A 26,902-nucleotide genomic window follows, 5' to 3' on the forward strand; every position below is an offset into this window, starting at 1 on the left:
CATTCAGTGTATGAACAGTTTGTTTGTGTACAAGGTATGACTGTGTCTTGTGTTACCTACACAGGACTCAATTAAATAAAATGTACAGTGACCCTCAGCCAATGCAGACTTTTTAAGTCTGAGCTCATTTATATTAAGAGCATCCCTAGGGTCTAGTTTTCATTAGAATCTCTTTTCTCAAATATGGCATTCATGCTTACTAGACATGAAATTTTATCCTACTTTGGGTCATTCCATTGTCTTTGATCACTTAAATGGCAAAAAAATTGCCTTTAGTATTATTTTGAACATGCTGGTCTGCACAGTCGTTCAGGCAACAGAACTGTACTTGAAAGTGGGGCAATGGTTTCCCTCAGGAATGCATCCTCATTTCTACAACCCTGAAACAGTGTCCTGTTATTTAAGTTATTACTTTCATATTGCTGTTTCCCAACCCTGGTCTTGGAGTACTTGTAACACTGAACATGTTTTATGTCTTCCTAATTCGTTCGTTGGTAGAAACTCCCAGACTTGGAATGGAGGTATCGGATAAGAAAACATCAAACATGTATGCTATTGGGGGTAACTACATAACCAGAGTTGAAAAACACTGCTTTAAAACAAGGAAACCTTAATATGCTACTAAGGTTGGTCTTGTAGCACAGCACATGAATGTTTCAAAAACTCTGAACAATGCGACCGGTTTTCCGGGCCTCTGCATTAAGCTCGCCAAATGTTTCGAAGAACTGCTCCATTTCCTGTTGCAGAGTAGTGTTGCGTCTATCGGCGTCTGCACGGGCTCGCTCTACATTTCTCATCTTGATCTCAGCAACACTGACCCAGCGCCGCTGCTGCTCCAGAGTTGAGCGCAGCCCTGCAACCTCCCCCTGAAGAACCTTGTTCCTCTGCTCCAGCCTGGAGACAAAGAATGGGGTAAACATACTGTGTTCAGGTACACTTATTTATTAATCCAGTGTTTATCAAACCTGTACATTGCACAAAAACGATACATTTTCGAACCCCTCCTAATCAAACACACCCGATTCAACTCATCGGCTTGTTAGAGACTCAGACCTGAATAGTAAGGTTACAGAATGTGTACTGTTGGTGTTCCTTCAGGAACAGGGTTGGGAACTCTGGGGTAGATCCATTCAGATCCAATACTGCTCCAACACACTTGCCTGTGATTTTTGAAGTCACATTTATATAATTTCTCTTGTTTGCTCACTTACCAAATTTAGTGTAAAGTCTGAACCTGTTTTTCAATCTGATTAACTGTTTTACTATCACTGTTATTCTTGATTTTTACAAGCCACTAGTCCAGGGATAAGCAACGTCAGTCCTGGAATGCCACTGTCCTGCAGAGTTTAGCTCCAACCCTAACCAAACACATAAGCTAATCAAGGTCTTCAGGATCACTTAAGTCTACAGGCAAGCGGGAATTAAACTCTGCAGGACATAGGCACTCCAGGACTGATGTTGCCTAACTCTGCTGTCCATTTTGTTTTTGAAACTTTTTTTGCAATCCCTGTTGTCAGGTACCAAGACTACTGATGAAAGTGATCTTACCTGTTGATTTTTGCCTCGTACTCTGCCTTTTGCCTGGTCATCTGTTGACGAAGTCCTGCAACAAGGCACTGCATTGCATGGGAAGCTGGAAAGCCCAGGGGCTCTTGGGGAGCATTTGGTAAAAAGACTTCACTGCTACCGGTGCTTAAAGGCGCATCTGTAGGAGCAGAGGATGAGGCAGGGGAGTTAGGACGAAGCTCTTCTTCTCTAGAGTCCATTCTGAATGAGGAGAACTGTCCTGAGGAGACATTGCAAGGGCTTGCAGCTCCACCGCTCCCATCCAAAGGCACGATCTCACAGGAGGACCAAGAGCTGCTGCTCTCAGCCACACTGACAGTACCTTTCGCCTCCCTGTCTTCTATATTTTGCTCCCCCTGCTCCTCATTAACTATGTTGTCATAGACAGATAAGTTACTATCCTGGGCTTCACTGCTGCCTCCACTTTCCCCTAGCGCTTTTTCTGGTCCCCAGCTGGGTTCTTCCATGTCAGGCCAGCTCCTTGACTGCATACATATTTGAACTCCAGCTTCCAGTTCTTTGCTCAAAGAAGAGCATGCAGGTAGTGGGGTGGAGGGGGTAGGTATATGTCTTGTATGGAGAGATTCTTGTGCTGGGCTGCTCTGATTGTAGTTGTCATAAATCAGAGCAGAGCTGGTTGGTGAGGAGTTCTCTTGAAGTTGCTGCTCTGTCTCTGATAAATGGGTAATGATTTTGTCACAAGGGCTTTGAAAAGACTCTCTCTTCTCTGTGTTTAATGGTAGAGAGTGTTTATGTGGACCGGCTACAGTCTGATCTGGAAGGACCATGTGATCTTTGCTCAACAGAGGTTCCCTCAGGTGGGCAGGTGGTTCGTGCACCCATTCCACAAGGTTACTGTGTCTTTGTATGGGGAAAGCGGCTTGTAAAGATGTTTCAGGAGGGTTGCAGTTCTCTCGGGAGAAGAGCAAGCTGTGCTCACGGATCAGTTCAGACATTAGATGTTGCACAACTGCTGCCCCTAGTAAAGTAGAGAGGAATGAGTAAGTGCACATCCCACAGATTTAAGGCAAACGGTTTTATATGACCTCAAAAGCATATGAGTACATACACTAAACTTTAGAGCTATCTAAATCTCATTTGAAGTCAGGACTTTACCTGGATTCGCCACGAACCCTATTTATGGAGACCCAAATATTTCTCACCTCCAATGATACTTTCTGGGTCCTCAGCTTTAGGCCTTAGGATATTTGGCCCAAAAACAGTTGCTAAGTTCTGGATACTCATCTTGTTGACATTGGAGTATGATTGCACATCATTTAAGAATCTGGAACAGAGAATTAAACGTGCACAGTACATTCTGCATCGATGACGTCAAATGGTTGCACTCGGTGAGCTACTGGTGCTTTTTACCGCAACACAACTCAGAAAATAAAATACTGATACGATACCACGTTGTGTGGCTTTTGGTTGTAATTTTCATTTGAAGGGCAACAAGAGAAGCAATGTAAGACTTCACTGCTTTCCTAGCGATATGAAGAGGTGGAAAGAATGGGAAGATGCCTGTGGACAAATAAAACCTCCTAAAGACCAGCTTCTTTTTTTCTCTCCACTTTAGCCCTGATGCCTTTTGAGTCTTTTAGTAGACCACAGCTACAAACGGCTGAGACAAGAAACGCTAGATGCCATCTGTTAGGATGTAAACATGCCAACGCTGATCATGACGTGCGGCTGCTAGAAGAGTTTCTCAGCGCGGATTTCCCTCGATATCCAGGGCATTTAGACTACTTGTGGGGAAAAATCAATGGTACAGCATTTGGTTTAAGCCTATACTTATATCCATCACCACCTGTAAGCTCTTTCGGTAGCTGTGGTCATCATATCAGTATTTTATTTTCCAAGTTGTGTTGTGGTAAAAATAGCAACAGGTAGCACTAGTAGCTCACCAAGTGCAACCATTTTACATCATCAGAATAATGGCGCCCCCCATAGTCCAAAATATGTATAAAATGATGTGATTTTTTTTTTTTTCCTTTGGGTTTTCTACTACATATTTATGTTATATTAAGCCATACAAGTCTTAATACCCAGGGATCCCTTTAAGACTTAACACATTATTGCACATTAAGCTAAAGCTCCAAATGCCAATGTCTAGATAAAGAAAACCAAACCCCTAGATCTTTGAATGAAAAACAAAATTGACTTAAATCTTACTGGCAGATGTATTTCAGGAGGTTGAAGTTTGCTACAGGTAGCTCATAAAGGAGACTTCTCAAGTCTTGCAAACCCTGAAGTACAGGATGAGATTATAAGACAAATTATTGTTGTTTCCAGAAATGACCAGAATGTATTCATATTAACCAATTTCTTGTTTAATTTTGTCAGATAACATTATGTGCTTTTCTTTGAAGTAAGTGATGGTTAGCATGGTTAACTATACCTTTTCTCTGTCTGAGGGGATTCTTTTGCCACATACAAGAAACTCTTCATATCGGGAAAATGGCACCAAAGGTTCAGGCAGCTCCCTGAGGTATAGCTTTAGCAAAGATGCTACTGTGTGGACATCTGTGCTGCTGGGAGAGTAAACATGTATTCACTACGGGAGTAAATTCACTCGGGTATTTGTGGTTGCATTTACTTATTTTGTTAATTACATTTATTTTATTTATAAATTACTTTTTCATTTGTATTTATATGTCATACACACAAACACTGTTTTTTCTATTATGGTGCTTTTTTTCTAGTCCAAACTGTATTTTCGATCCCCTCACACAAAATTGTCTGTATTTTTACATTTTCAGAAATCTTAATTCTGCATGGTTTATAAACTTGTTTCCTCATGGGGACCAAAAAAATGTCCCCACAAGGTCAAAATTTACTGGTATTACTATACTTGTGGGGACATTTGGTCCTCATAACATCGAGAATACCAGTACATAAACACACACACACACACATATATACTGTATATATAGCATCGTTGGGCAAACTGTAGACTTGAAAATTCAGCTCCCTTTCAATTTATGAGTTGAATTGAATTTACCATGTCCACTATGAAGGTACTTTTTCAACTTATTTAAACTTTTGGACAAGGCTTTGTCAAGTCATTCAAATTTTTCTTTGAATCTTCATTTCCTAGTTAATGATCTTAGTTATATGAATTTCTTATACTTCATTAAATTCCTTAAACTGCATTATGTTTGCTACCTCACTTCAATTCAGAAACTAAACTGGAATTTTGAAACATTTTCAAGTAAATTCAGTATGATGAATTCAGAATAGTAATCATGTTAGGTAGCATGTATAGTTTTCAAATAACTGGTTCACCTTAAGCTATGAAACGATGCCTGGTGAAGACAAACAATTGCAAATGTACATTATGTGGATTTAAACTGCTCTGTTGTACCTCATGTCCATTTAAAGGGATAGTTCATCCAAAAATGAAAATTCTGTCATTAATTACTCACCCTCATGTCGTTCCAAACCCGTAAGAAGTTCGTTCATCTTTGGAACACAAATGAAGATATTTTTGATGCATTCTGAGAGCTCTCTGACCCTCCTATAGACAGCAAGGATGCTACCACGATCAAGGTCAAGAATCATAAACAACGTATGCTGTTCTGTGTCAGCAGCACCGTACGCAGATACGCTGTTTACGCTTTGATCTGAATGTAAACAATGTATCTGCATACATACGTTGTTTACGTATGTGATGCTCTCCAAAATGGCAGTATATAGGGTGATGCGGAGGAGACAAATTGTTGAATAGTCATTATTTTTGTTTTCTTTGTGCATTAAAAGTATTCTCGTAGCTTTATAACATTACGGTTGAACCACTGATGTCACATGGATTATTTTAACGATCTCCTTGCTACGTTTCCGAGCCTTGATCGTGTAAGGATCCTTGCTGTCTATGGGAGGGTCAGAGAGCTCTCGGAATGCATCAAAAATATCTTAATTTGTGTTCCGAAGAAGAATGAAGGTATTACATGTTTGGAATGACATGAGACTGAGTAATTAATGACAGAATTTTCATTTTTGGCTGAACTATCCCTTTAACGTCAACCTCTTACCTGTCAAAAGATGGTTTCTCCCCAGCATCAAAAGCTTCCTGTAGCTCTTTAACCAGTGTGGCCTGGCCGGGCTGCCTGAAGAGTCCCACCTCGGTGAGCCCGTGCTCTCGGATGAAATCAACACACTGCTCCACCACCAAAGGAGCCATGTGATCCCCATACCTCCTCTCATACAGGACTGTCTCCTCCAACCTTTGACCAAATACACCTGTGATGGTAAAATACAGATATAGAGCTGTCAGCATCAGACCTCGTTTAGCTCCTTATTTTGTTAACTGAGATGTGCTGAAATAGCAAGAGCACTTGCTATAAATGCTGTTAGCCTCAAAAGCATAAATTGAAGATCTTGTTGAGTCCACAGAAATAGGACAGATGCATAAAACAATAATAATGTTCTGCTAAAAAGCAGCTTTAAGATTAATGCACGCTGCAGCTGCACTGCACCAAAATCCACCTCTGTGTGTGATGGTGTGTGCTCTCCCTGCCTAATATTTAATACTCACGTCTTCTGAAGCTCAGCACCCTTTTTATCTTCCTGTAAGCAGAGTGAGACAGATAGCTTCCAGTCCGCTGGATTGTCTGCTTGTTTTCAGGCATCTTTTCTTGTCTGTCTCTTCAATTATGTCTGTCTGGCTCGGTCTTCTTTTTTTGGGACACTCACACATCCGCTATCCTAATCTCACCCTGGGATGTTTTCAGTCTTCGTAGCGATCTTGAAACTGGCACCAAACCAATGTCCTCATTGAACCTAAATCCCCTTTGCTCATGTTTTGTAAACTTGTTTGGTCTAGAACTGGATGTTCCTTTCCCTTTGCTCTTCCTCCTCCCTCTCTCTCGCTCTCCTGTCTGCAGGTAAGGTGATGAGGCTTAGTGCACCAAAGAGAAGCTCTCTCTCTCTCCTGCTGATGTGCAACACTGACCCTCTGGCTCAGATATGCGTGCTTATTGGATATATCAGCATTCCAAATCAGATGACAGTCCTCATTCTGAAAGAGGAGGCATTGTTGAAGTACACACCTCTTATTTTGAATACATTTCTATAAAAATGTTCCATCAGTTTCAGTTCTAAGAGTCCAAAAGTTGAAGGGCAGAAGCTTAGCAAAGTTAACAATTTATCAAAAAAGAGTGTTTGTTAATAAATTTGGTGCCTTTAGTCCTGGTAAAGAGAGACAGCAGATTAAGTTTGTCGCACTTCGACATGCATCCCGATCCAGTGTTTGACCTCTTATACCGTTCCAGGTTTCTTCCTGCAGGAGCTTTTCAGTTAAATGGGAATAAGTCTGGTTCAAAGTAGATGTTCCCTGTGACACCGCCTCTTGAAGTGGACGTCTCAGTCATATACCTTTGTTGCATATGGTGACATCAACAGAGACACGTCTGTGTTCGCCTATGAGGGGAGGTTATGTTTGTCTGGACTTAATTGTCCAAAGTCTCCAGTGACGTGAGTCAGCACCTCCTTGGTTTACTGTCAAATTAAGTCCGCCTCCCTAACTGAATTTCAAACACTGTTATACTTTCTCTCGGTCTCATTCACTGCTGTTGATTGTAAATAGTACTTCTCCTGTACTCTTTCTTTGTCTGTTTCCTGTCTGCTTTTTTTGTGACCTCTTGCCTGTATCAAGCTACTCCACTGCAGGGTTACTGGAGTGTGGCCAAGGTGGCGCCAACACCTTCTGTTTCCCCTATATCTGTCCCCTCAACATGAATCATTAACACCACAAAACACAGATTGACTAAAAATAAATGAGCTAGAACTTTCTGCTGGTTACTTTCTGCTATATCTCCCTTTCTTTCTCTCTGTCCCCGTGTACCTCACATGGCTTGAATCCAAGAATTTTCCATTGGACACAGCTGAACACACCCCTCAAACCCTTTTTATACATGTGCCCAGTAACTTGGCCCCTGATGAGAATCCCAGTCTAAAACAGAACCTTAGACATTGGCTCAGTGGGTGTGCAGTGCATGTGAATGTGGCGGTGGTATCTGTAGGGGCATCTCTCACCTTTTTGGAGCCCCAGAGCTGTGTGGAGTTATGCTGGAGAGGTAATGTAGGGAATTCATTGGGAATGTTAATCTCTCCTGGGAAATAAGCAGCAACATGGACTCTGCAGCTCAAGTTTTGCCTTCAGCTCAATGTACAGCATGTACAGGAAAATACTCAGATAATTTGTAATTGGACTTTCCATACTTAAAGTGCTCTATTTTTGTGCACTAATTTTGTGCTTAACATACTAAAAAACATTTGTACTTCTTAAAGGGATAGTTCACACACAAATTCTAAAAATCAGTATTGGGATTGTTTGAATGAAGATTGGGATTGATCAGTATTTATATCTTGCTATAATGCATACATTTTTACTTTATGAAAATAGATATTTGTATGATTGTTGTAGTGTCTTGCATTCACAAAGCCATTTCATTGTATGGGATTGTATGGATGTGATGGGGGTTGACGGCTCTCATGAGAAAACCAAGGTGTACTGTAACATCATTATTCCCAGGCTCACTGCCAAGATGGACACACAGCTGCCGCCCATGCGCTCTCACTCCAACATATGCTGTAAGTAATAGAGGAGGAAAAGACTGAACCACTGAGAAAAGTTCATGAGATGGTGCTTGAACTCTAAATGACACTGGCTGAAAAGCACTTGCCAACTTTGTTTGCAGAAATCATGAGGAAAATTCTCAATATTTGCTGTTTTAAATGACATCAGCTCTAGCAGCATGTGTTTTTCAGCATTTTGTGAGGTTTGCGAACGGGGTAGACAAAGTGCGGTCTGTGAGGAGGCTAGTCATTAGAGTGTGTAATAAATGGCCCATGATTTAGAAATGACTGGAATGTGTGTGAATGGGTCGTTATGTCTATGGCTGGAATCCTAAAGACTGATAGGATCTGCTGTTTCATCGTATTCAGACAGTCAGGTCACACTGAATGTTAAACTATGAAGTGTTTTATCATGAGAATGACTCCCACAGGCCTGGATTTTCCAGAGGCCACAGAGTGAAGAAACAAAATTAGTCACATAGGCTAGGGTGACCATACGTGCCATTTTTCCCGGATGCATCCTGGCCAGGATTTCTATATTGCCTAAAATCTATCTATGATTTGGCTTTGTTTGCATGTACAGACTGATCGGTGTATGACATCAGTTCCTTATGTTTTCAAAACGATCTCTAGGTACTTTGAATCAAAGAAATATAGAAATCCTGGCCAGGACGCGTCTGGGAAAAATGGTCACCACCCTAACATAGGCCTATTCTGGTCCTAAACAACGTGTGTGTGTGTGTGTGTGTGTACCTGTAAAAGGTATCCAGATGCCCTTATTTAGGCTCTTTAGCCATTCCTCCCCCTGACCACAGCTGTTTGACAGGAAGAAATATGAGCCAGGACTAACCAGTACATCCCTGTTTCCTCCTAAATGGAAAGACAGTGGGAGAATACATGGAAAAAGTTAGTTTAATTATCCCACAGCATCCAAATACCCAAAAGTAGGTTCTTGTAGATCTCAAACAAATTTTTGCAGCATAATTTACTTATACTATAATCTTGATGTATAGCTTGATGCACACATGCATGTATAAAATATAATTCCTAATAATATGTACTGAATAAATGTTATGAACACATTGACTATTATACAGTAGATCAAATGTAAACAAACCGAATGGATTGGTCACAAAGACTTGTTTATACAGTATATTTGTTTCCCTTCTTTAAAATCCAACACAAGGTGGTTTTGAATGTTTCCTTTGGTTTTGTCAGCAACCAAACCCGTCATTACAAATCCACACACTCCAATTGCCAAGTTTTTTTCCATCTTGCTGGGAAATTGGGGGTTTGAATTTACAAGGTTTGTTTTAAGAAGTGAATTTTAGAGTGTTTTTAATTATATATTTGTTCTTTTTATACATCAAATCTTTTTTTTTTTGAGTGCGGTAAGGCTAAAGCTACATGGTGTATATTGCTCTTCACTGTGTGAAAGATCTCTGTCGGTCCATAATGGTCACTGTGTCCTTCAAGTCCATCAGTGAGCTAACTGGAAGACAGCCCAAGATGAATCAGATCACCATTTCTTATCTCTAAGCACCACAAGAGTTCAGCGAGGGAAAAGAAGAGCATTGATTTTCATAATTAAATTAAAAACTCTTGCCATTTTTTCTCCTTCATGCATTTCTCAGAGACAATATTAATCACAAGATGGGTCTCGGTCACAATTAAAGCATGCCCCAGATTCCACTCACATTTGCCAGTAGAGTGCAGTAATTAATTCCAAAGAGGACACTTTCTGTAACAAGACGAGAGCTGTAAAAATCCAGCTAAGTGGTTTATCAATACCGACCACTTGCTGAGGCTGGCCTAAGCATTAATGATATTAAAAGGAGAGCATTGAAATGCCATGAAAGGGCATTTCACAAATTCAGAGCAGTGACCACCACTGTGGGGACCAAATCCTCTGACAGTCATTGATAAATAGGACTTGCTAAAAATACTGGCGGGGAATATGGACATAAAATGCTATTTCACTCAAAAATGAAAATTCATTAATTTGTTTACAGTGTTCTTCCATACAATGAAAATGTTGTAAAGCTCCAGAAATTAAAAAATAACAAATAAATAAATAAAAGTCACTTTACGTACCAAAAAAGTCATCCTTTTTACACATGCTATATTTCTAGTCTTCTGAAGCGTGTGCTATCAAATCTCAAATGGTGGGGATGATTTTCAGAGATTAATAACAAAGTTTGGTCTCTTCCTCACACAAATAATCATATGTGTTCAGAAGACCTGGGAAATAGTGCAAAGTAATATTTTATCTTGCTTTTTTTGGTCATTTTTGAAGTTGAGCAGCTTCCTTTCCCATCACTGTCAGCATATGGAAAAATGCTGCATTCAGATTCTGCTTGACATCTCCTTTTATGTTCCACATATAAAAGAAAGTTATAAGGTTTGGAACAACAGGAGGGTAATGGCAGAATTTTCTTTTTGTTTATCTGTTTCAATGCAAGTACTTGAAGATAACTGTGAGAACCAGTGTAAGTAGTTGGTTCATTGACACAATCTGTGTAATAGACAGGAATTCTGCATGTAATAAAGAGTAGCATGGGGGGTTAGGGACTCTGTTTTTACAGCTCAGTAATTGAAACAATGGTAAATGCTTCCTTGAAGTGGTTATGTGGCGTAAAAACAACAGCCTAGTCTTCCTCCTCGTGTTTGCATGAATTAGACTTTTTTTTTTTTTTATCCATGGTACAATGTAGAATTTTATCATGCATGACTCATCTAATAAGCTAGTTTGCATTCTTCTAAGTTCCCTGTTGGGGGTGTTGTTTGCAACAATAACATTACTTCTATAAAAATATAACAGCGTCCAGACTTCAGGTTTGCACATTCATGTTATCTATCCTCATTTTCAGATCTCTCTGTAATTACACTGATTTAGAGTCACTGTTTGCTTGTTCCACCCGAGTCTTTTCAAACTCATTATTTTGAAATCCTTTCCTGCCCATAAAGACAAACCAGCAATATACCTGTCGCTTCTCGGCTTTAACGTATTAGTGAAATCTCGGTCAACACGGCATGGGGTCTGTCCTTCATGTTCTGCTTCCCTTCAAACACTTGAAATAATCGCTTGACCCAGAAACTACTGCAAACCATATCTTTGAGGTTAAGCTGCTAGTTATGAGCACTGCTCTATATGTATAGCTTATCTTAATTTTGATGATTGAAACTCTGTATACTCTCTCTTTTTAAATAACATTCAATATAATCAAATGTGTATATATAACATTTATCATGCTGCAAAAAAGTTTTCACAAGTTCACACAGTCCGAACAACTAATACACCGGTGGGAAGTAGAAAAGCACTCACTCACCTTTCTGTGCTGCACTGTTGTACTTCCAGGACTTGAAGCAAGTGAGTCCCATCCTGCAGGTGGATGTCTCTCGAGATGCCTCAGCCGAGCTCAGATCCTCTGTGGGTCTGTATCACCATCATCATTGGCGCTGGGGCTCCTGGGGCTGCTAATCAGTGGAAGCTGGCCTCGCTGGCGGCATCCCTGAGCGCAGGCTCCCCAGCACTGCCATGGCCTGGACAGAAGCCCCATCTGTCTCTCTATCCCTATCTCCCTCCTCATCCATCTCATCAATAAAGCCCCAGCCCTTATCCCGTTGGCAGCCGCTTTGCTGGGGGGAGATGGAAGGGCGGGGCATGGACCCTCTGCGGCAGACTATTCCGGACACGCATGCACACACACACACACACACACATTGGCCTCAGCATCCCTCCAGCAACTGTAATTACTTCAGTACAGTATGCCGTCTCAGGCAGCCAGGACCAATTTCCCTAATGCATCCACCATACCCCCCCGCCCCCCCTGCAGACCGGCCCAACATTTGGTTTAATGGCCATCGATGTGATCGGCCCTCACCCGCACACAATGACTCAAAGAGGTTATAAAGACGTGAGCGGGTGGCCGGCACGTTAAACTTTTGAACCGTCCTCCATTAGGCTAAGAGGAGCCGTCGTCTCTCTCATCCTCCTTTTCCCATCTGCCCTCTCTCTCCTTCTCACTCGCTTTCCTTCTCACTGCAAGTCAGATTTATGATTCCCAGCCTGGCAGAATCTCAGGCATATATTGATCCTGATGAAAGAGGCTCACTTCATTTGGAAAGAGGAATGGACCTTTTCAGTAGACTTTACACATCCCATCAAGTGAAGGAGTTGTAGCTGTACTGATGTGGCTGATGATGGCTTGTCATATACAATACAGACCACAATGATGTACCTTTGCGCATTTTCACAAAATTATTTCTTCAAAATTATACGATTTGGTAAGTTTGCCAAATATACATGTTTTGCAGATGGTATTAGGTGTGCATTGATTGAAACATGGACCACTCACTGGTAATGTCAGGGTTCTTGGTTGTTACAATCTTTGTTCCACTATACAGTGTTGCAGTGATTATGTATTTTTGCAGGCCAACCCAGAAGTTGGCATCGCCCTGCTTTCCTGGACAAACAGCCAATAAGAGTTTTCCATTAGCTTTTGAATTATTGCAGAAAATAGGCTCTATGGCCAACAAAAGACTCTTACACATGAAGACATATAAAGTCTAAATACAATCACCAGAAGTAAAAGCTAAAATCAAATAATATATATAAACAAACTACAAAACAGTTGCATGACTTCAGCTTGATGTCTAATGTCCCTGACAGCCTCTCTCTCTTTTACCCACTGGTTAGCAACCATCTTTTTCAAGACACATAAATGAAGTTCCTAAACGTAAGTTAGGGAGGAGCGAGCCCATCTAATCTTTCAATCAACAGCCGGAGTATATAAGCAGCTGCTTACCTCTCTCCAGTCTCAGCTGCTCTAGCATCCCTCCACCTCCCCAATCTCCACCTTCTTCTTAGGTACCTTGCCCTTTGTAATCACCTTATACCATGTCCCTGGGGGGTTTATCAGAGCTCGAGTTGAAACTGCTTCATCGAGCCACCCATCAGTGGACAGCAAGCCAAATAAGTTTACTCTATTTCCCAATGATTATATGGGCAAACGAACTCGTTAAAAGCTTTAAAAAAAAAAAATCACAAGTGGGCTATTACTAATGTGTTTTGTATTGTAGAACAAAACAAGAAAATACATTGAGCTTATGTTCACCACAGACCTTATTTCAGGCATTTTGCCAAAAACTCAAAACCCATTGACTTCTGGACAATGGAACTGGAAATGCAAAAATGCTAACTTATTTCTGGGTTTTGTGACTCATTCCTGCAGCACTCTATTCAATACTATCTAGCTTGTGGGTGTCCAATCCTGTTTCTGTAGATCTACCGCCCTGCAAAGTCCAGCTCCAACCCTGATAGAACACAATTAACACTAATTAAGATCTTCAAGTGCACTTGATAATTACAGACAGGTGTGTTGTATCTGAACTCTGCATGTAGGTAGCTCTCCAGGAACAGGTCTGAGCCCTCCCCCCGAGCTTGCTAATGATGGACTGGCAGCAACCAGTTTGAGTCAAATCTGCAGTATCGTATTTCTCTTTTGCAGATCACATCTTGTTGGAAATGACTTTCTAACTGTTGGAAACCTACTGGAATGTGTGAAAGAATTTTGGCACAGACCTTTTGAATTCAGCCCTCTGGTTTCTCCGCTCTGACCCCTGCTGCATGGTGACTGGCCAGTTCCAATTATCACTAAGAGCTTTCGGCTCCTCTTGTGTCAATATGCACGATACACGTTTTTGTGCTGAGCAAAGGCTCTTCTGAAAATGAAACTTGTCAGACACACAAGTTACACACTAGCACTCCTTCGCATGCACACACACAATTCATCTCATGACAGGTTCATCTTTTTACTGGAATTAAAATGGTGGGTTGTAAGAAACTTAAATTGTGAGAGTGGCACAGCCCTAGTTTTTAATCTACATAGAAGCTTTTGCTTTGCATCACTGATTTCTGATAAGATACAAATGTAAATTTGTCAATCACTTTACCTGACACTGCCAACAAGAGAACAAAACACAAAGCAAAACTTTGCTAAACCTGTTCACACCAAGTTGATCTGTTCATGTTTTGCATGTAATAAACAAAACAAACATATACAGGTGCTGGTCATATAATTAGAATATCATCAAAAAGTTGATTTATTTCACTAATTCCATTCAAAAAGTGAAACTTGTATATTATATTCATTCATTACACACAGACTGATATATTTCAAATGTTTATTTCTTTTAATTTTGATGATTAGAGCTTACAGCTCATGAAAGTCAAAAATCAGTATCTCAAAATATTAGAATATTTACATTTGAGTTTGAATAAGTGACCATCCCTACAGTATAAATTCTGGGTATCTCTTATTCTTTGAAACCACAATAATTGGGAAGACTGCTGACTTGGCAATGATCCAGAAGACGAACATTGACACAGAAGTCACAGAAGGTCATTACTGAAAGGTGTGGCTGTTTACAGAGTGCTGTATCAAAGCATATTAAATGCAAAGTTGACTGGAAGGAAGAATTTGGGTAGGAAAAGGTGCACAAGCAACAGGGATGACCGCAAGCTTGAGAATACAGTCAAGCAAAGCCGATTCAAACACTTGGGAGAGCTTCACAAGGAGAGAACTGAAGCTGGAGTCAGTGCATCAAGAGTCACCACGCTCAGATGTCTTCAGGAAAAGGGCTACCAAGCCACTTCTGAACCAGAGACAACGTCAGAAGCGTCTTACCTGGGCTGTGGAGAAAAAGAACTGGACTGTTGCTCAGTGGTCCAAAGTCCTCTTTTCAGATGAAAGTAAATTTTACATTTCATTTGGAAATCAAGGTCCCAGAGTCTGAAGGAAGAGTGGAGAGGCACAGAATCCATGTTGCTTGAAGTCCAGTGTGAAGTTTCCACAGTCAGTGATGATTTGGGCTGCCATGTCATCTGCTGGTGTTGGTCCACTGTGTTTTCTGATGTCCACAGTCAACGCAGCCATCTACCAGGAAATTTTAGAGCACTTCATGCTTCCTTCTGCTGACAAGCTTTATGGAGATGCTGATTTCATTTTCCAGCAGGACTTGGCACCTGCCCACACTGCCAAAGGTACCAAAAGCTGGTTCAATGACCATGGTGTTACTGTGCTTGATTGGTCAGCAAACTCGCCTGACCTGAACGCCATAGAGAATCTATGGGGTATTGTCAAGAGGAAGATGAGAGACACCAGACCCAACAATGCAGATGAGCTGAAGGCCACTATCAGAGCAACCTGGGCTCTCATAACACCTGAGCAGTGCCACAGACTGATCGACTCCATGCCACGCCGCATTGCTGCAGTAATTCAGGCAAAAGGAGCCCCAACTAAGTATTGAGTGCTGTACATGCTCATACTTTTCATGTTCATACTTTTCAGTTGGCCAAGATTTCTAAAAATCCTTTCTTTGTATTGGTCTTAAGTAATATTCTAATATTTTGAGATACTGATTTTTGACTTTCATGAGCTGTAAGCTCTAATCATCAAAATTAAAAGAAATAAACATTTGAAATATATCAGTCTGTGTGTAATGAATGAATATAATATACAAGTTTCACTTTTTGAATGGAATTAGTGAAATAAATCAACTTTTTGATGATATTCTAATTATATGACCAGCACCTGTATATTCCTTGTTCTAGTTTATAGTGTTTCCTTTCAAAACTGCCCTCTACAGTCTGAAGAATGAAATGACACCTCTAACATAACTGGTAATCTTTTCATAAGGTGGGGTATGTGTCATTAATGTAAAATATTAAATCAACTACACATTTTTTTTATTTATTTTTTTTACAATTGACAATAATAGGTGAGTAACTAAAATACATATATTATGTATCAGATATACAGTGAGGAAAATAAGTATTTGAACACCCTGCTATTTTGCAAGTTCTCCCACTTAGAAATCATGGAGGGGTCTGAAATTGTCATCGTAGGTGCATGTCCACTGTGAGAGACATAATCTAAAAAAAAAATCCAGAAATCACAATGTATGATTTTTTAACTATTTATTTGTATGATACAGCTGCAAATAAGTATTTGAACACCTGTCTATCAGCTAGAATTCTGACCCTCAAAGACCTGTTAGTCTGCCTTTAAAATGTCCACCTCCACTCGATTTATTATCCTAAATTAGATGCACCTGTTTGAGGTCGTTAGCTGCATAAAGACACCTGTCCACCCCATACAATCAGTAAGAATCCAACTACTAACATGGCCAAGACCAAAGAGAAGGGCTACGGGGAAATTGCCAAGCAGCTTGGTGAAAAAAGGTCCACTGTTGGAGCAATCATTAGAAAATGGAAGAAGCTAAACATGACTGTCAATCACCCTCGAAATGGGGCTCCAAGCAAGATCTCACCTCGTGGGGTCTCAATGATCCTAAGAAAGGTGAGAAATCAGCCCAGAACTACATGGGAGGAGCTGGTCAATGACCTGAAAAGAGCTGGGACCACCGCTTCCAAGGTTACTGTTGGTAATACACTAAGATGTCATGGTTTGAAATCATGCATGGCACGGAAGGTTCCCCTGCTTAAACCAGCACATGTCCAGGCCCGACTTAAGTTTGCCAATGACCATTTGGATGATCCAGAGGAGTCATGGGAGAAAGTCATGTGGTCAGATGAGACCAAAATAGAACTTTTTGGTCATAATTCCACTAAACGTGTTTGGAGGAAGAAGAATGATGAGTACCATCCCAAGAACACCATCCCTACTGTGAAGCATGGGGTGGTAGCATCATGCTTTGGGGTGTTTTTCTGCACATGGGACAGGGCAACTGCACTGTATTAAGGAGAGGATGACCGGGGCCATGTATTGCGAGATTTTGGGAACAACCTCCTTCCCTCAGTTAGAGCATTGAAGATGGGTCGAGGCTGGGTCTTCCAACATGACAATGACCAAGCACACAGCCAGGATAACCAAGGAGTGGCTCTGTAAGAAGCATATCAAGGTTCTGGCGTGGCCTAGCCAGTCTCCAGACCTAAACCCAATAGAGAATCTTTGAGGGAGCTCAAACTCCGTGTTTCTCAGCGACAGGCCAGAAACCTGACTGATCTAGAGAAGATCTGTGTGGAGGAGTGGGCCAAAATCCTCCTGCAGTGTGTGCAAACCTGGTGAAAAACTACAGGAAACGCTTTGACCTCTGTAATTGCAAACAAAGGCTACTGTACCAAATATTAACATTGATTTTCTCAGGTGTTCAAATACTTATTTGCAGCTGTATCATACAAATAAATAGTTAAAAATCATACATTGTGATTTCTGGATTTTTTTTTTAGATTATGTCTCTCACAGTGGACATGCACCTACGATGACAATTTCAGACCCCTCCATGATTTCTAAGTGGGAGAACTTGCAAAATAGCAGGGTGTTCAAATACTTATTTTCCTCACTGTATATATATATATGTGTGTGTGTGTGTGTGTGTACATCTCACTCATGAAATTAAGGAATAATAACCCTATAAATTAAATTAAAGTATTCAATTAAATATCAATTTGTCTTTTTACTTCAAAATAAAATCATAATTTCTTCCCTCCACAAATCTAGAAAATGTAATGTGTCCACAAATCTCTCATTAACAAACAGACAGATATATATATATATATATATATATATATTCAACATAATACAATGTCACAGGTAACTATTTTCCAGAGACACAAAACTGTTTTGACTGACTAAATCTTTCAAATTTTGATATTCAGAATGATGTTAAATGTATTGAGATGAAATTTTGTGCTATCTGTATAAAAGAAAAAATATATATATATACTGTATCTTACCCTGCCATGCAATTATTAAAGGGACATTGGTCTGAAGCACCTTGGGGTTAAAAGTTAGGCAGCTGAGGTCAAAACTGCACAATGGAGCAAAATACTGCAGTAAAAATACTGCAGTAAAATGTCAACTAAGATATTTGAGGAAGAGAAATGTTTATGATAGCGGAAAGTATCCTTTTTTATAGTTCTTTTAAATTTTTCGGTCAAGGTGAGTGTGAATAGGGAAGGTGAAAGTGATTAAATTATTCCCTAAGGACATGACAAGGTGATGTCATCAGACACTACAAAAGAGGGCCCTTTTACCGACTTAAACAGGGATTTTAATTTTAGATGAGTCTTCAATAGTTCATGTCCTAATGAAATGATCACTATGTTAAAACACTGACTTTCACATTAAAGAGAGTGTTGTTTGGTGCTTCTGGAGGTTTTATTACCATCTCTTACAGATTTAGTATTCCATAGGGACTAATCAGAGAAAGAGTTGTCGTGACCAGTGGCTGGGCGATCACTTAAGTTCATAAATCAGGCACACAGTAAGCGATCTATAGATGGTGACAAAATAGAAAGACATGCTGTAAGTATTCTCAGCAGAATCAGTGATGTAAAGACCCAGGGACCCAGTACAAAACATTTTTCAAAAATGACTTTCTCAGTGACATTTCATAATATCTTTGATTTAAAAAATGTTAATGACATTATATATTGAAAACCTGATAATATAAGTAGGAAAGGTCATGACAATGTTTAAAGAAAATACTATGAGTTTTATGCCTATAGGCAGTTCCTTCATGGACCCCTAGAGGTCTACATACCCCTGTTTGAAAGCCCTGATTTTAACCATAACTTGTCTTAGAAAATGTATTTTACAATATTGTATTCATTAGTTAGTTTTTTTTACAATATAATTGTAATAATAATAAAAGTAAATGAAAAGTTGTGTTTGCAGTCTTTTTGTGTATAAATTAAAAGAATAGTTTACAGAGGAGGCAGCAGGATAAAGTGGACGCAAAGACATCTGAATGTTTAAATTGAATGTTTGGTTAAAATGGACGATAATATGCTTCAAATAGAATTTTTGGGCTGCTATGCTGGTTGGATTGCTTTATATAACAGTTAACAATCTATTTTTATCATTTTGTATGTAGGTCTACTGTTAAATATGGATAATAAACAAAATACATTTAAATGTTATTGTCAAGAATCCTCTACAATATAACAAGACGACCTGTGCTTTGTTGAGTGTCCACCCACAAATCTTCGTCACCGGAAACGAGCCGTGAGTGTAAAGCGGAAGTCATAAAGGGTGGTGCAGCTCAGTCTGGAAAGCAAAGTGTCTTATTTTACGACTGGAAAGTAACGGGTGAAAGGTGAGTGTATTTTAAATTTAAACATGTAACATTAAACTTACTTTTACAAGTTTATTAATCACCTCGAGGCTGCGGGGCGGGGCGGGGCGGGGGTGACATAAAGTTTTCGTCTGTATGCTAACCGGCTAGCCGCCCAAAAAAAATATTCACGGAGAGAGCTAATATTTAAAGTGCCGTTTTTGATAAATGACGTTAAACGTTTAAGCATTTTGACCATGAACTTAAAAAAATTACATAATCCATTAAGTACACAATCGTTTGGCATTGTGTCTCGATTGTGTTTGTTTATATAAGAGGGCGGTGGCTAAAGCGCTAGTGTGATTAGCTCTTTGTTACCAAGCAACCAGGTATTCGAAAAATGCGATTGTAAACAAACAACTGTAGTAATTGCTGTCGATAAAAAAGTTTGATTTTATAGATGTCACATGTATTTCTGCATTTACATCACCTGCATTTAATGAGGGACATTGCGTTCAGTGTGCTGGGATAAATGCTCGGCCGAACCTTAAATTAGAGTAACCAAACCTAATTGGTGAGGTTTAATTGCCGGTAAATAAGTTATATGATATTAGTTAATGCGAATGTACTGCATGGTAAATTGTTCAGCTGAACTTTTAACCAGTCAAAACAACTGCAACAACTCGGCAACATGAAATTCAATAACTAGATCGGGAGTGGAGCGCTGGCATCACCTCGGCTGTATTGAATTTTAAAACCCAGCGGGGTGTGGGGAATGTCCTGAGATACTGTTTCCCTGTCGTCGTTTTTATGACTTGGACCTTTTTTCTATTCTGGTGTGGTCAGATGCGGCGTTCTAAGCGGATGCGGTCGCCGGATGGCTGGATCGCGGAGTATAGCTGGGAGGAGAGAGTGGAGGTGCACAAGAGACCGAAGCGCAGCTCTCGCAGCGGGGAAAGAGAGCGGCAGCCCGGCAGAGCTCATCACTATAAGACATACGAGAGGTAAGTAAGATTTACTCAATTTTAAAATTTGAAATTGGCACACTTATTTTTTTTTCAGGTCGAATGGTGTTGTTAGACTGTTGGATTTGTTGTTGGCATTGAGCGCTGTCAGCTTGTCCTGCGTGTTTGCAGTGCCTTGAAATGATATAGTGTAGCATGTTCTTGGTTTCAGAAACAAACTGTCAAACTGTAATCGGGCCCGTCAGAGGGCCCTGATCGGTGTTTGCAATTCAGAGAATCCCACTGATGTAAAATCCTTCTGACATTAGATTGCCAGTGGAACTTGTTTGAACATTTTTGGAGCAATTCATAAGTTTTCAGTGTCTGTCCATAGAGCCAAAGAACTTCTGTACTCTTTGATAGAGCTGCCACATTGATGGTATTTTTTGTACAGTAGAAAATGCAAACAGCCATTTCATTAGTTTTCATTTGACACTCCCAGGCATTTTGAAATGCAAACTGAGAGCTTGTAAATGCCCGTTCACTCCAAGAATGAGATATTAGTGTTCACACCAGTGAAAGGTCACATTGTTTATTATAAATGTGTGTTGCGACTTATATTTTCCGGCCTTTTAACGTTGCTAGGAAATTAAATTATGTTTTCCAAATCATGCTTTATCTTATTGTGAATCATTCATCCATGCATTATTTTTAGTTTCACAATTTCCTTTGACCTCGTAATTTCTAATTAATGTCGTAACTGAATCTTTCTGTAAAAATGACAATCTCGCTTTTGCAGGCTCTCATTCGTCTGTTTCCATTTTTGAGCGCAATATCTCAAAATCTGATCAACAACCGATGAATTGAACAAAATTTCACTTTTTTGATAAACTGTTACACTTGGATGTATGTCAAAACACAGAAAAAATGCCTGTTGCTACTTCTGTCTCATCACAACTTTAAAAGCTCATGCTTTTTAAGTCGGGTGGATTCTAATTAGCGATCAGTGCTCATCAGGTGGGAAAAATAGTAGGTAGTAGGTACAGTTCTAATCAGGCACAGAATAACCTTAACTCTATAATTAACATTATAGGCAACGTCTTTATTGTGAATGGGTATTAAATCTGCCTTTAATTTTCTGAAGTGGAAACTATGCAGAGTGCATCTGATGTTCTTTAAAAAAATGTTACGATCTGTTGAAGTTTGGTTGTGGTAATATGAATCAGGATGGCTTCCAGTTGGCGTAAAACAGGACTGCTTCTGTACTATAGGCTGGCAGCTGTGATTTGGATCGCAAGTTGTTTAAATCAAACACAACGCTTAGGCATCTTCCAAACAGATTTACTGCTGCAACATTGACGGGTTAAAGCATCACTTTCAGTCATAACCGCTCTCTCAGAACTTGTTTCTGTGGCTCTTTCTAAGTATAGCTTGCTTGTGGACGCTTCCCTTTCGAGAAGACACTTGATGCTTTCAGCACCCAGCAGATCGCGATTCAGCATTCCTCATCCCCTGGTGAAAGGGGCGATAAATTGCAGCAAAGTGAAAGCCACCTATAAATTTAGCTGTCAAAGGACTCATTGTCATTGTATGCACAACTCTGTTTTCTTCCTCAGTGTCTGATGTGTGTTATTGACAGGTGTCACATTAGCTCAAAGAGGCTGGAGTGGCGAGAGCACAGGGCCAGAGAGGCCAGTCTGGAGCATGGCGGATATAAGAGTCGGGTGGACCCGGTCCGGGAGACGGAGAGGGAGAAAGACGGGAACCATTGCAGCCAGTCGTCCACGCACAGAGGACGTAGTCGACACAGCAGCAGAGAGCGCCAGCGATCACGCCACCGCAGTCCCCAATCAGACTCGGTAAACGATTTGTCAATATGTTTTTTTTTGTTTGTTTTGTTTTTACTTGAACTGATGTATTTGTTAATGTTGCTGAAGTCCAGATTTACCTTAGAAACCATCTGCTGTAAACATGCAGTAAGGTGGTCAAGGAATCAGTTGACTGATTCACTTGAACTTCACTCATTGGTTGCAGAAATGGCTATTTGTTGATTGCTTGAGGGTCTTGAACAGAATTAGCTGTTCTTAAGTGCACTTCAAAGAAAGTTGTTTCCTGTCTGAAAATGTGTTGCCATGTCTTTCTTCTGTAACACACACTATGGTGGCCCTGTGCCGTTGTTGGCGATGAATTTGAATTTGCTGCTGCCGTCGTGGCCTGGCGCGGGGGTCCGAATCACTCCCTCCCCTTCATCAACCCCCCCTCGCTGAATGAATGAATGATGCGTACGGGCCTGATTCTGACTGGTGTTTGATGGTGGTGATGATGGTGATGATGATTCCTCCTACTCCAGAGAAGTCATCGCAGGAAAAGAACCAAGAGTATTGAGGATGATGAGGAGGGTCACCTGGTCTATCACAATGGAGACATGCTAAGAACAAGATGTATAGAACACAAACCTTTCTCTATATAACTGTCTGTTCTGTGTCTATTAGTGGGACAATTCAGCCTACACTTGGGGGATATAAGGGGACCTTTGAAGACTTCTAATATTAACCACTTTGAATTTAACTATCATGTGTGAAACTTTAATTTGGCACAGAATTTTATATTCAATAAATATGATTTAACTGGAATGAACTTGTCAAGTTCCCGTTAGTACTGTAAAATCTGTTCTTTTGGATGTTGTATCCTCCTGTCCCAAAGCTTTACTTATGACTGCCTCTTTATCCTGTTCATAGATGAGATTATAGGGACTCTGGGCGAAGGAGCCTTTGGAAAAGTGGTGGAGTGTCTTGACCATTCAAAGTAAGCCAGATTTTGTGACTTCTTTGACATACAGGAAATGTTTGTTGTAACTATTTTTTAACACTAACTACATTTACAAACACCCAAATAATTGGATTGATGGCTCAATCGGGTTGAAAAGCATTCATGTAAATAACTCAGTTGAACCAATTGAGCTCAATATGAATAAAAGCTGAGCATGTAAATGTTTGAATATGTCTTTTCAAGTGAATTCAAAAATAACTTGCGCATATGTGCAGTGTTGCCTATGTTTACCAGAGCCCTTTTATAATGGGATCTTGTTTTACTTCTAATGAATGTGCAAGTTTTTATTTAAATCTTACAAACTTGCCAGTGGAATAGACTGAATATTGACAAAACATTTGCAAAAAATGGCAAATATACTTTCGGTAGCTTGGTGGTTTTCTCCAGTTCTGAATGTAATGACTAGGCATTGTACATGCACTGAAGTTTTGTTTGGAATACATAAATGCACATGTAAACAAAAATGTGAATCGGAAAATGGAAACATTCAGGGCCCGGTTGCATGAAAGCCCTTAGTTATAAGGTTAAAGGAACCCTTAGTGAAACTTGGGTTGCAAGAAAAATCCTAAGGGTCAACTTAAAGGAACCTTAAGGCTGTCATTAAGTATTCCCCATTTTGCTTGGGAACTAATGTGGTCGGAACCAAAGTTTACAGGGCTGCATTCTCTGGAATCCTCTCAAGCGGTGGACTTCTACATTCCGATGCCGCTGTGATCGATTGCCGCCGAACCGCATCATAGCTCATTACCATAAAGTTGACCAGATTTCAACTCTCCTCGACGCTCTCACCATCCAAGACGCGCCGCGCCGCTGCTCGCCGCCGGCTCAAATTGAAAATGAATGACTTCCGGCCACTTTGACGCTCTCGCCGCCTGCGGTGTGAACGCACAGTAACTTACATCAGCGTGATAAAATCTACATCAAATGACAAAAACCATGTTTGAAAAATAATATTTGAAGTGAAATTTAATTATTTAGTTTGGCTCATTTAGATTACATGGAGAGGGTGGGGTTTATGACCTATACTGGGGCCAGCCACTTGGAGGCGATGGCTTCACTTTTGAGGACTAGTGCGGCACACTTGAAGTCCCCCTAATACCCCCTAAATTCCTTAAGGACTTTCATGCAACCGGGCCCAGAATCTGAAATTGGATTGTATTCATTTGAATTTATGAAGATTAGGTGCATGTAAACATACCTAGTGTGTGTGTGTTTTTTTTTTTTTTTTTTTCCTCCCAGAAGTAATGCAAGAGTGGCGCTGAAGATCATCAAAAATATTGAGCGCTACCGTGAGGCAGCCTTGTCAGAGGTAGATGTGCTTGAGCGGATAAACTCGCTTGATGAGGAAAAGCGATTGTGAGTGTTTGACGTCAGTGTAGAAATACTTTGTAAATAGATAAGGTTTTTGGCTGTAATGACTTGCTGTCTTTGCAGTGCTTGTGTCCGGATGCTGGACTGGTTCGATCACCACGGCCACATCTGCATAGTGTTTGAGCTGCTGGGACTGAGCACGTATGACTTCCTGAAGGAAAATGGATTCATGCCCTTCTCACTGAACCAGATCAGATGCATGGCAGACCAGATATTTAGAGCCGTTCAGTGTGAGTATAGATGCATAATTGTTACTACAAAAGCTTCAATGCTACAAATCGCTGTTATGCATCATTTCTAAATAAAGATAAATCACTTTTTTTGCCATCAGTTCTGCATCGAAATAAGTTGACACACACTGACCTTAAGCCTGAAAACATTCTGTTTGTGGACTCCAACTACGACATTAAATACAACTCCAAGATAGTAAGTAACAGCATAATAAATAGTTTGGGGTCAGTAAATTAATGCAAGGACACATTAAATTTATCAAAAGAGATTAATATATTACAAAATATTTATATTTCAAATAAATGCTGTTCTTTTGAACTTCTTATTCGTTTTTATTCAAAGAATCCTAAAAAATGTATTATGATTTCCAAGGAAATATCAAACAGCATTGACCCCAAACATTTGAGCAGTAGTATATGTATGTAAGATAGAAAGCAAGTGTTAGTTTATAGTGAAGGAGAGGATGATGACAATTAATGTTCGATGTATTACAGAAGCGAGATGAGAGGACCATGAAGAGGTTGGATGTGAAAGTTGTGGACTTTGGCAATGCTACCTATGATCACGAGCACCACACCTCTGTGGTGTCAACACGCCACTACAGAGCTCCGGAAGTTATATTGGGTGAGCTGTTTGCACTATTATTTTTGCTTGCTTTTTTTTAAACTTATTTATTTTTTTATCCACTAAAACATGTTCGTGATATTGAACATTGCAAAATCTCTGCTGGCAGAACTTGGCTGGAACCAGGCATGTGACGTGTGGAGTTTGGGCTGTATCCTGATCGAGTTCTATCTGGGATTAACGTTATTCCAGGTGCAAATTCACACATACAGACTTTATTATTCTACTAAATGCCTTGTGGCTTGATTTTTAAATGCAAAATACTTACAAAAACTCCCTCTTTTCAGACTCACGACAGTAAGGAGCATCTGGCAATGATGGAGAGGGTTCTAGGCCCCATACCTGTACACCTGCTTCAGAAAACCAGGTGCAGTATCATAACTTGAGACTAGGCGTTTGTCACTTGTTTCTGAATACATGTTTCTTACATGATCAAAGATGTGAGAGGTTTTTAGATTTGTCATGGTCTGACTGATGCGTGACTATGCTTCATTGTCAGGAAGCGGCGTTATGTGCATCATGACAAATTGGACTGGGATGAGTACAGCTCAGCAGGGAGATACGTGAGGAAACACTGTAAACCTCTAAAGGTAAAGATCATGGAATACTGACTACTAAATATTGAACCGCTTAATATTGATTACATTATGCTGCAGATACTGACTCTTTAAGAAAATGTATTCATGTAAACCAGTTTATTATAGCTATAGCCTCAAAGTTGTTTTGATCACTTTGTACTATTTATAAGAACAAGTACGAAATGTTAAAGGTTTTGGAATGAAAACACTGAATGTTTTTCTCTGAAATTATGGTTGTTTTCTGGTGACACATTCCAGTGGTCTTCCTCCAGTAACTGCGCTGTATGTTTAATACTTAATTAAAAGCCTTGTGGACTACTAATTTTGGAGATGTACTGATGCCAGTATGTTAATGAGACACATTTCTGTTTGGGTTGCCTTGATGAAAATAATAAAGTGGACTCTCTGCTCCTTCCTCAGCAATACATGTCCTCTAAAAGCCCGGAGCACGAGCTGCTTTTTGACCTGCTGCAGAAGATGATGGAGTATGATTCTTCCAAACGAATCACCCTGGAGCAGGCCATTGGACATCCCTTTTTCAACCCGATAAGAAAAGAAAGAAAGTGACTTTGAGGCGACACAAAATGAACCTTACTGCTCCCAGGGAGACTGCTGCTGACTGTATCAGTCTTTAAGACTGCCTGCTTCATTACCTCTGTCCATATTTATTGTCAATTTGATTATATGGGCCAAATTTATCTGTGCAAATTAAACTTGAATGCTTTGAATACACACCATTTGTGTCTTTATTTTTTCATTCTTTTTAATCGTACTTAACTGACATTCAGAATTAGTGTATAGTGATGCAGAATTTTAGGCTCTTTTTCCCCCCCAGTTCTATTATAATCTCTGTCCTGCAGATGGCACCAAAAGGCCTTTTACTTACAAATGCTCTTCTATTTCTGCAGTCTTTAGTTCTGATGTATTTTCGAGCAGAGGACGAAATGCAAATAATCTTTGTTGCAACTAAATTCTGTTTTTATTACAGACAGATACAAACAATTCCTGCAGTAAAGCACTAATAATTTGACATTCAGAGGCACATGTATTGTGCTATGCACAAAAAGTCATCCTTTGACCCTTGCGTGTGTTTAATGTGAG

The 26,902-nt window shown here is 40.0% G+C and overlaps 2 protein-coding genes across 9 annotated transcripts; one reads left to right on the forward strand and one right to left on the reverse strand.

Moving 5' to 3' along the window:
- Nucleotides 1–70: 70 nt before the first annotated feature.
- Nucleotides 71–14,079, reverse strand: si:ch211-247j9.1 (rho GTPase-activating protein 24). 5 transcript variants are annotated; one of them, XM_058757699.1, is made up of 12 exons: nucleotides 13,727–14,079; nucleotides 12,501–12,608; nucleotides 11,472–11,825; nucleotides 8,896–9,012; nucleotides 8,105–8,155; nucleotides 6,101–7,676; nucleotides 5,598–5,805; nucleotides 3,965–4,097; nucleotides 3,739–3,812; nucleotides 2,730–2,851; nucleotides 1,549–2,545; nucleotides 71–894 (listed from the first exon to the last, which is right to left on the reverse strand). In XM_058757699.1, exons 6-12 carry the CDS (start codon nucleotides 6,192–6,194, stop codon nucleotides 657–659), a joined length of 1,866 nt encoding a protein of 621 aa, XP_058613682.1. In that variant the 5' UTR covers nucleotides 6,195–7,676; nucleotides 8,105–8,155; nucleotides 8,896–9,012; nucleotides 11,472–11,825; nucleotides 12,501–12,608; nucleotides 13,727–14,079; the 3' UTR covers nucleotides 71–656. The 5 variants fall into 5 exon arrangements, with proteins under 5 accessions (XP_058613682.1, XP_058613683.1, XP_058613684.1 ...); XM_058757700.1 differs by having other exon boundaries at nucleotides 6,101–6,583; nucleotides 7,600–8,155; XM_058757701.1 differs by lacking the exon at nucleotides 8,105–8,155 and having other exon boundaries at nucleotides 6,101–6,583.
- Nucleotides 14,080–19,127: 5,048 nt separating this feature from the next.
- On the forward strand, nucleotides 19,128–26,533 carry clk4b (CDC-like kinase 4b). 4 transcript variants are annotated; one of them, XM_058759045.1, is made up of 13 exons: nucleotides 19,128–19,266; nucleotides 20,071–20,228; nucleotides 21,808–22,027; nucleotides 22,519–22,609; nucleotides 22,907–22,973; nucleotides 24,237–24,353; nucleotides 24,432–24,598; nucleotides 24,700–24,794; nucleotides 25,094–25,223; nucleotides 25,333–25,415; nucleotides 25,511–25,590; nucleotides 25,723–25,813; nucleotides 26,222–26,533. In XM_058759045.1, the coding sequence occupies exons 2-13, from the start codon at nucleotides 20,071–20,073 to the stop codon at nucleotides 26,366–26,368; spliced, it is 1,446 nt and encodes a 481-aa protein (XP_058615028.1). In that variant the 5' UTR covers nucleotides 19,128–19,266; the 3' UTR covers nucleotides 26,369–26,533. The 4 variants fall into 4 exon arrangements, with proteins under 4 accessions (XP_058615028.1, XP_058615029.1, XP_058615030.1 ...); XM_058759046.1 differs by having other exon boundaries at nucleotides 24,240–24,353; XM_058759047.1 differs by lacking the exons at nucleotides 19,128–19,266; nucleotides 20,071–20,228; nucleotides 22,519–22,609 and having other exon boundaries at nucleotides 21,888–22,027.
- Nucleotides 26,534–26,902: the final 369 nt, after the last annotated feature.

The sequence above is a fragment of the Onychostoma macrolepis genome, chromosome 21 (genome assembly GCF_012432095.1).
Source record: "Onychostoma macrolepis isolate SWU-2019 chromosome 21, ASM1243209v1, whole genome shotgun sequence".
Classification (NCBI taxonomy): Eukaryota; Metazoa; Chordata; class Actinopteri; order Cypriniformes; family Cyprinidae; genus Onychostoma; species Onychostoma macrolepis.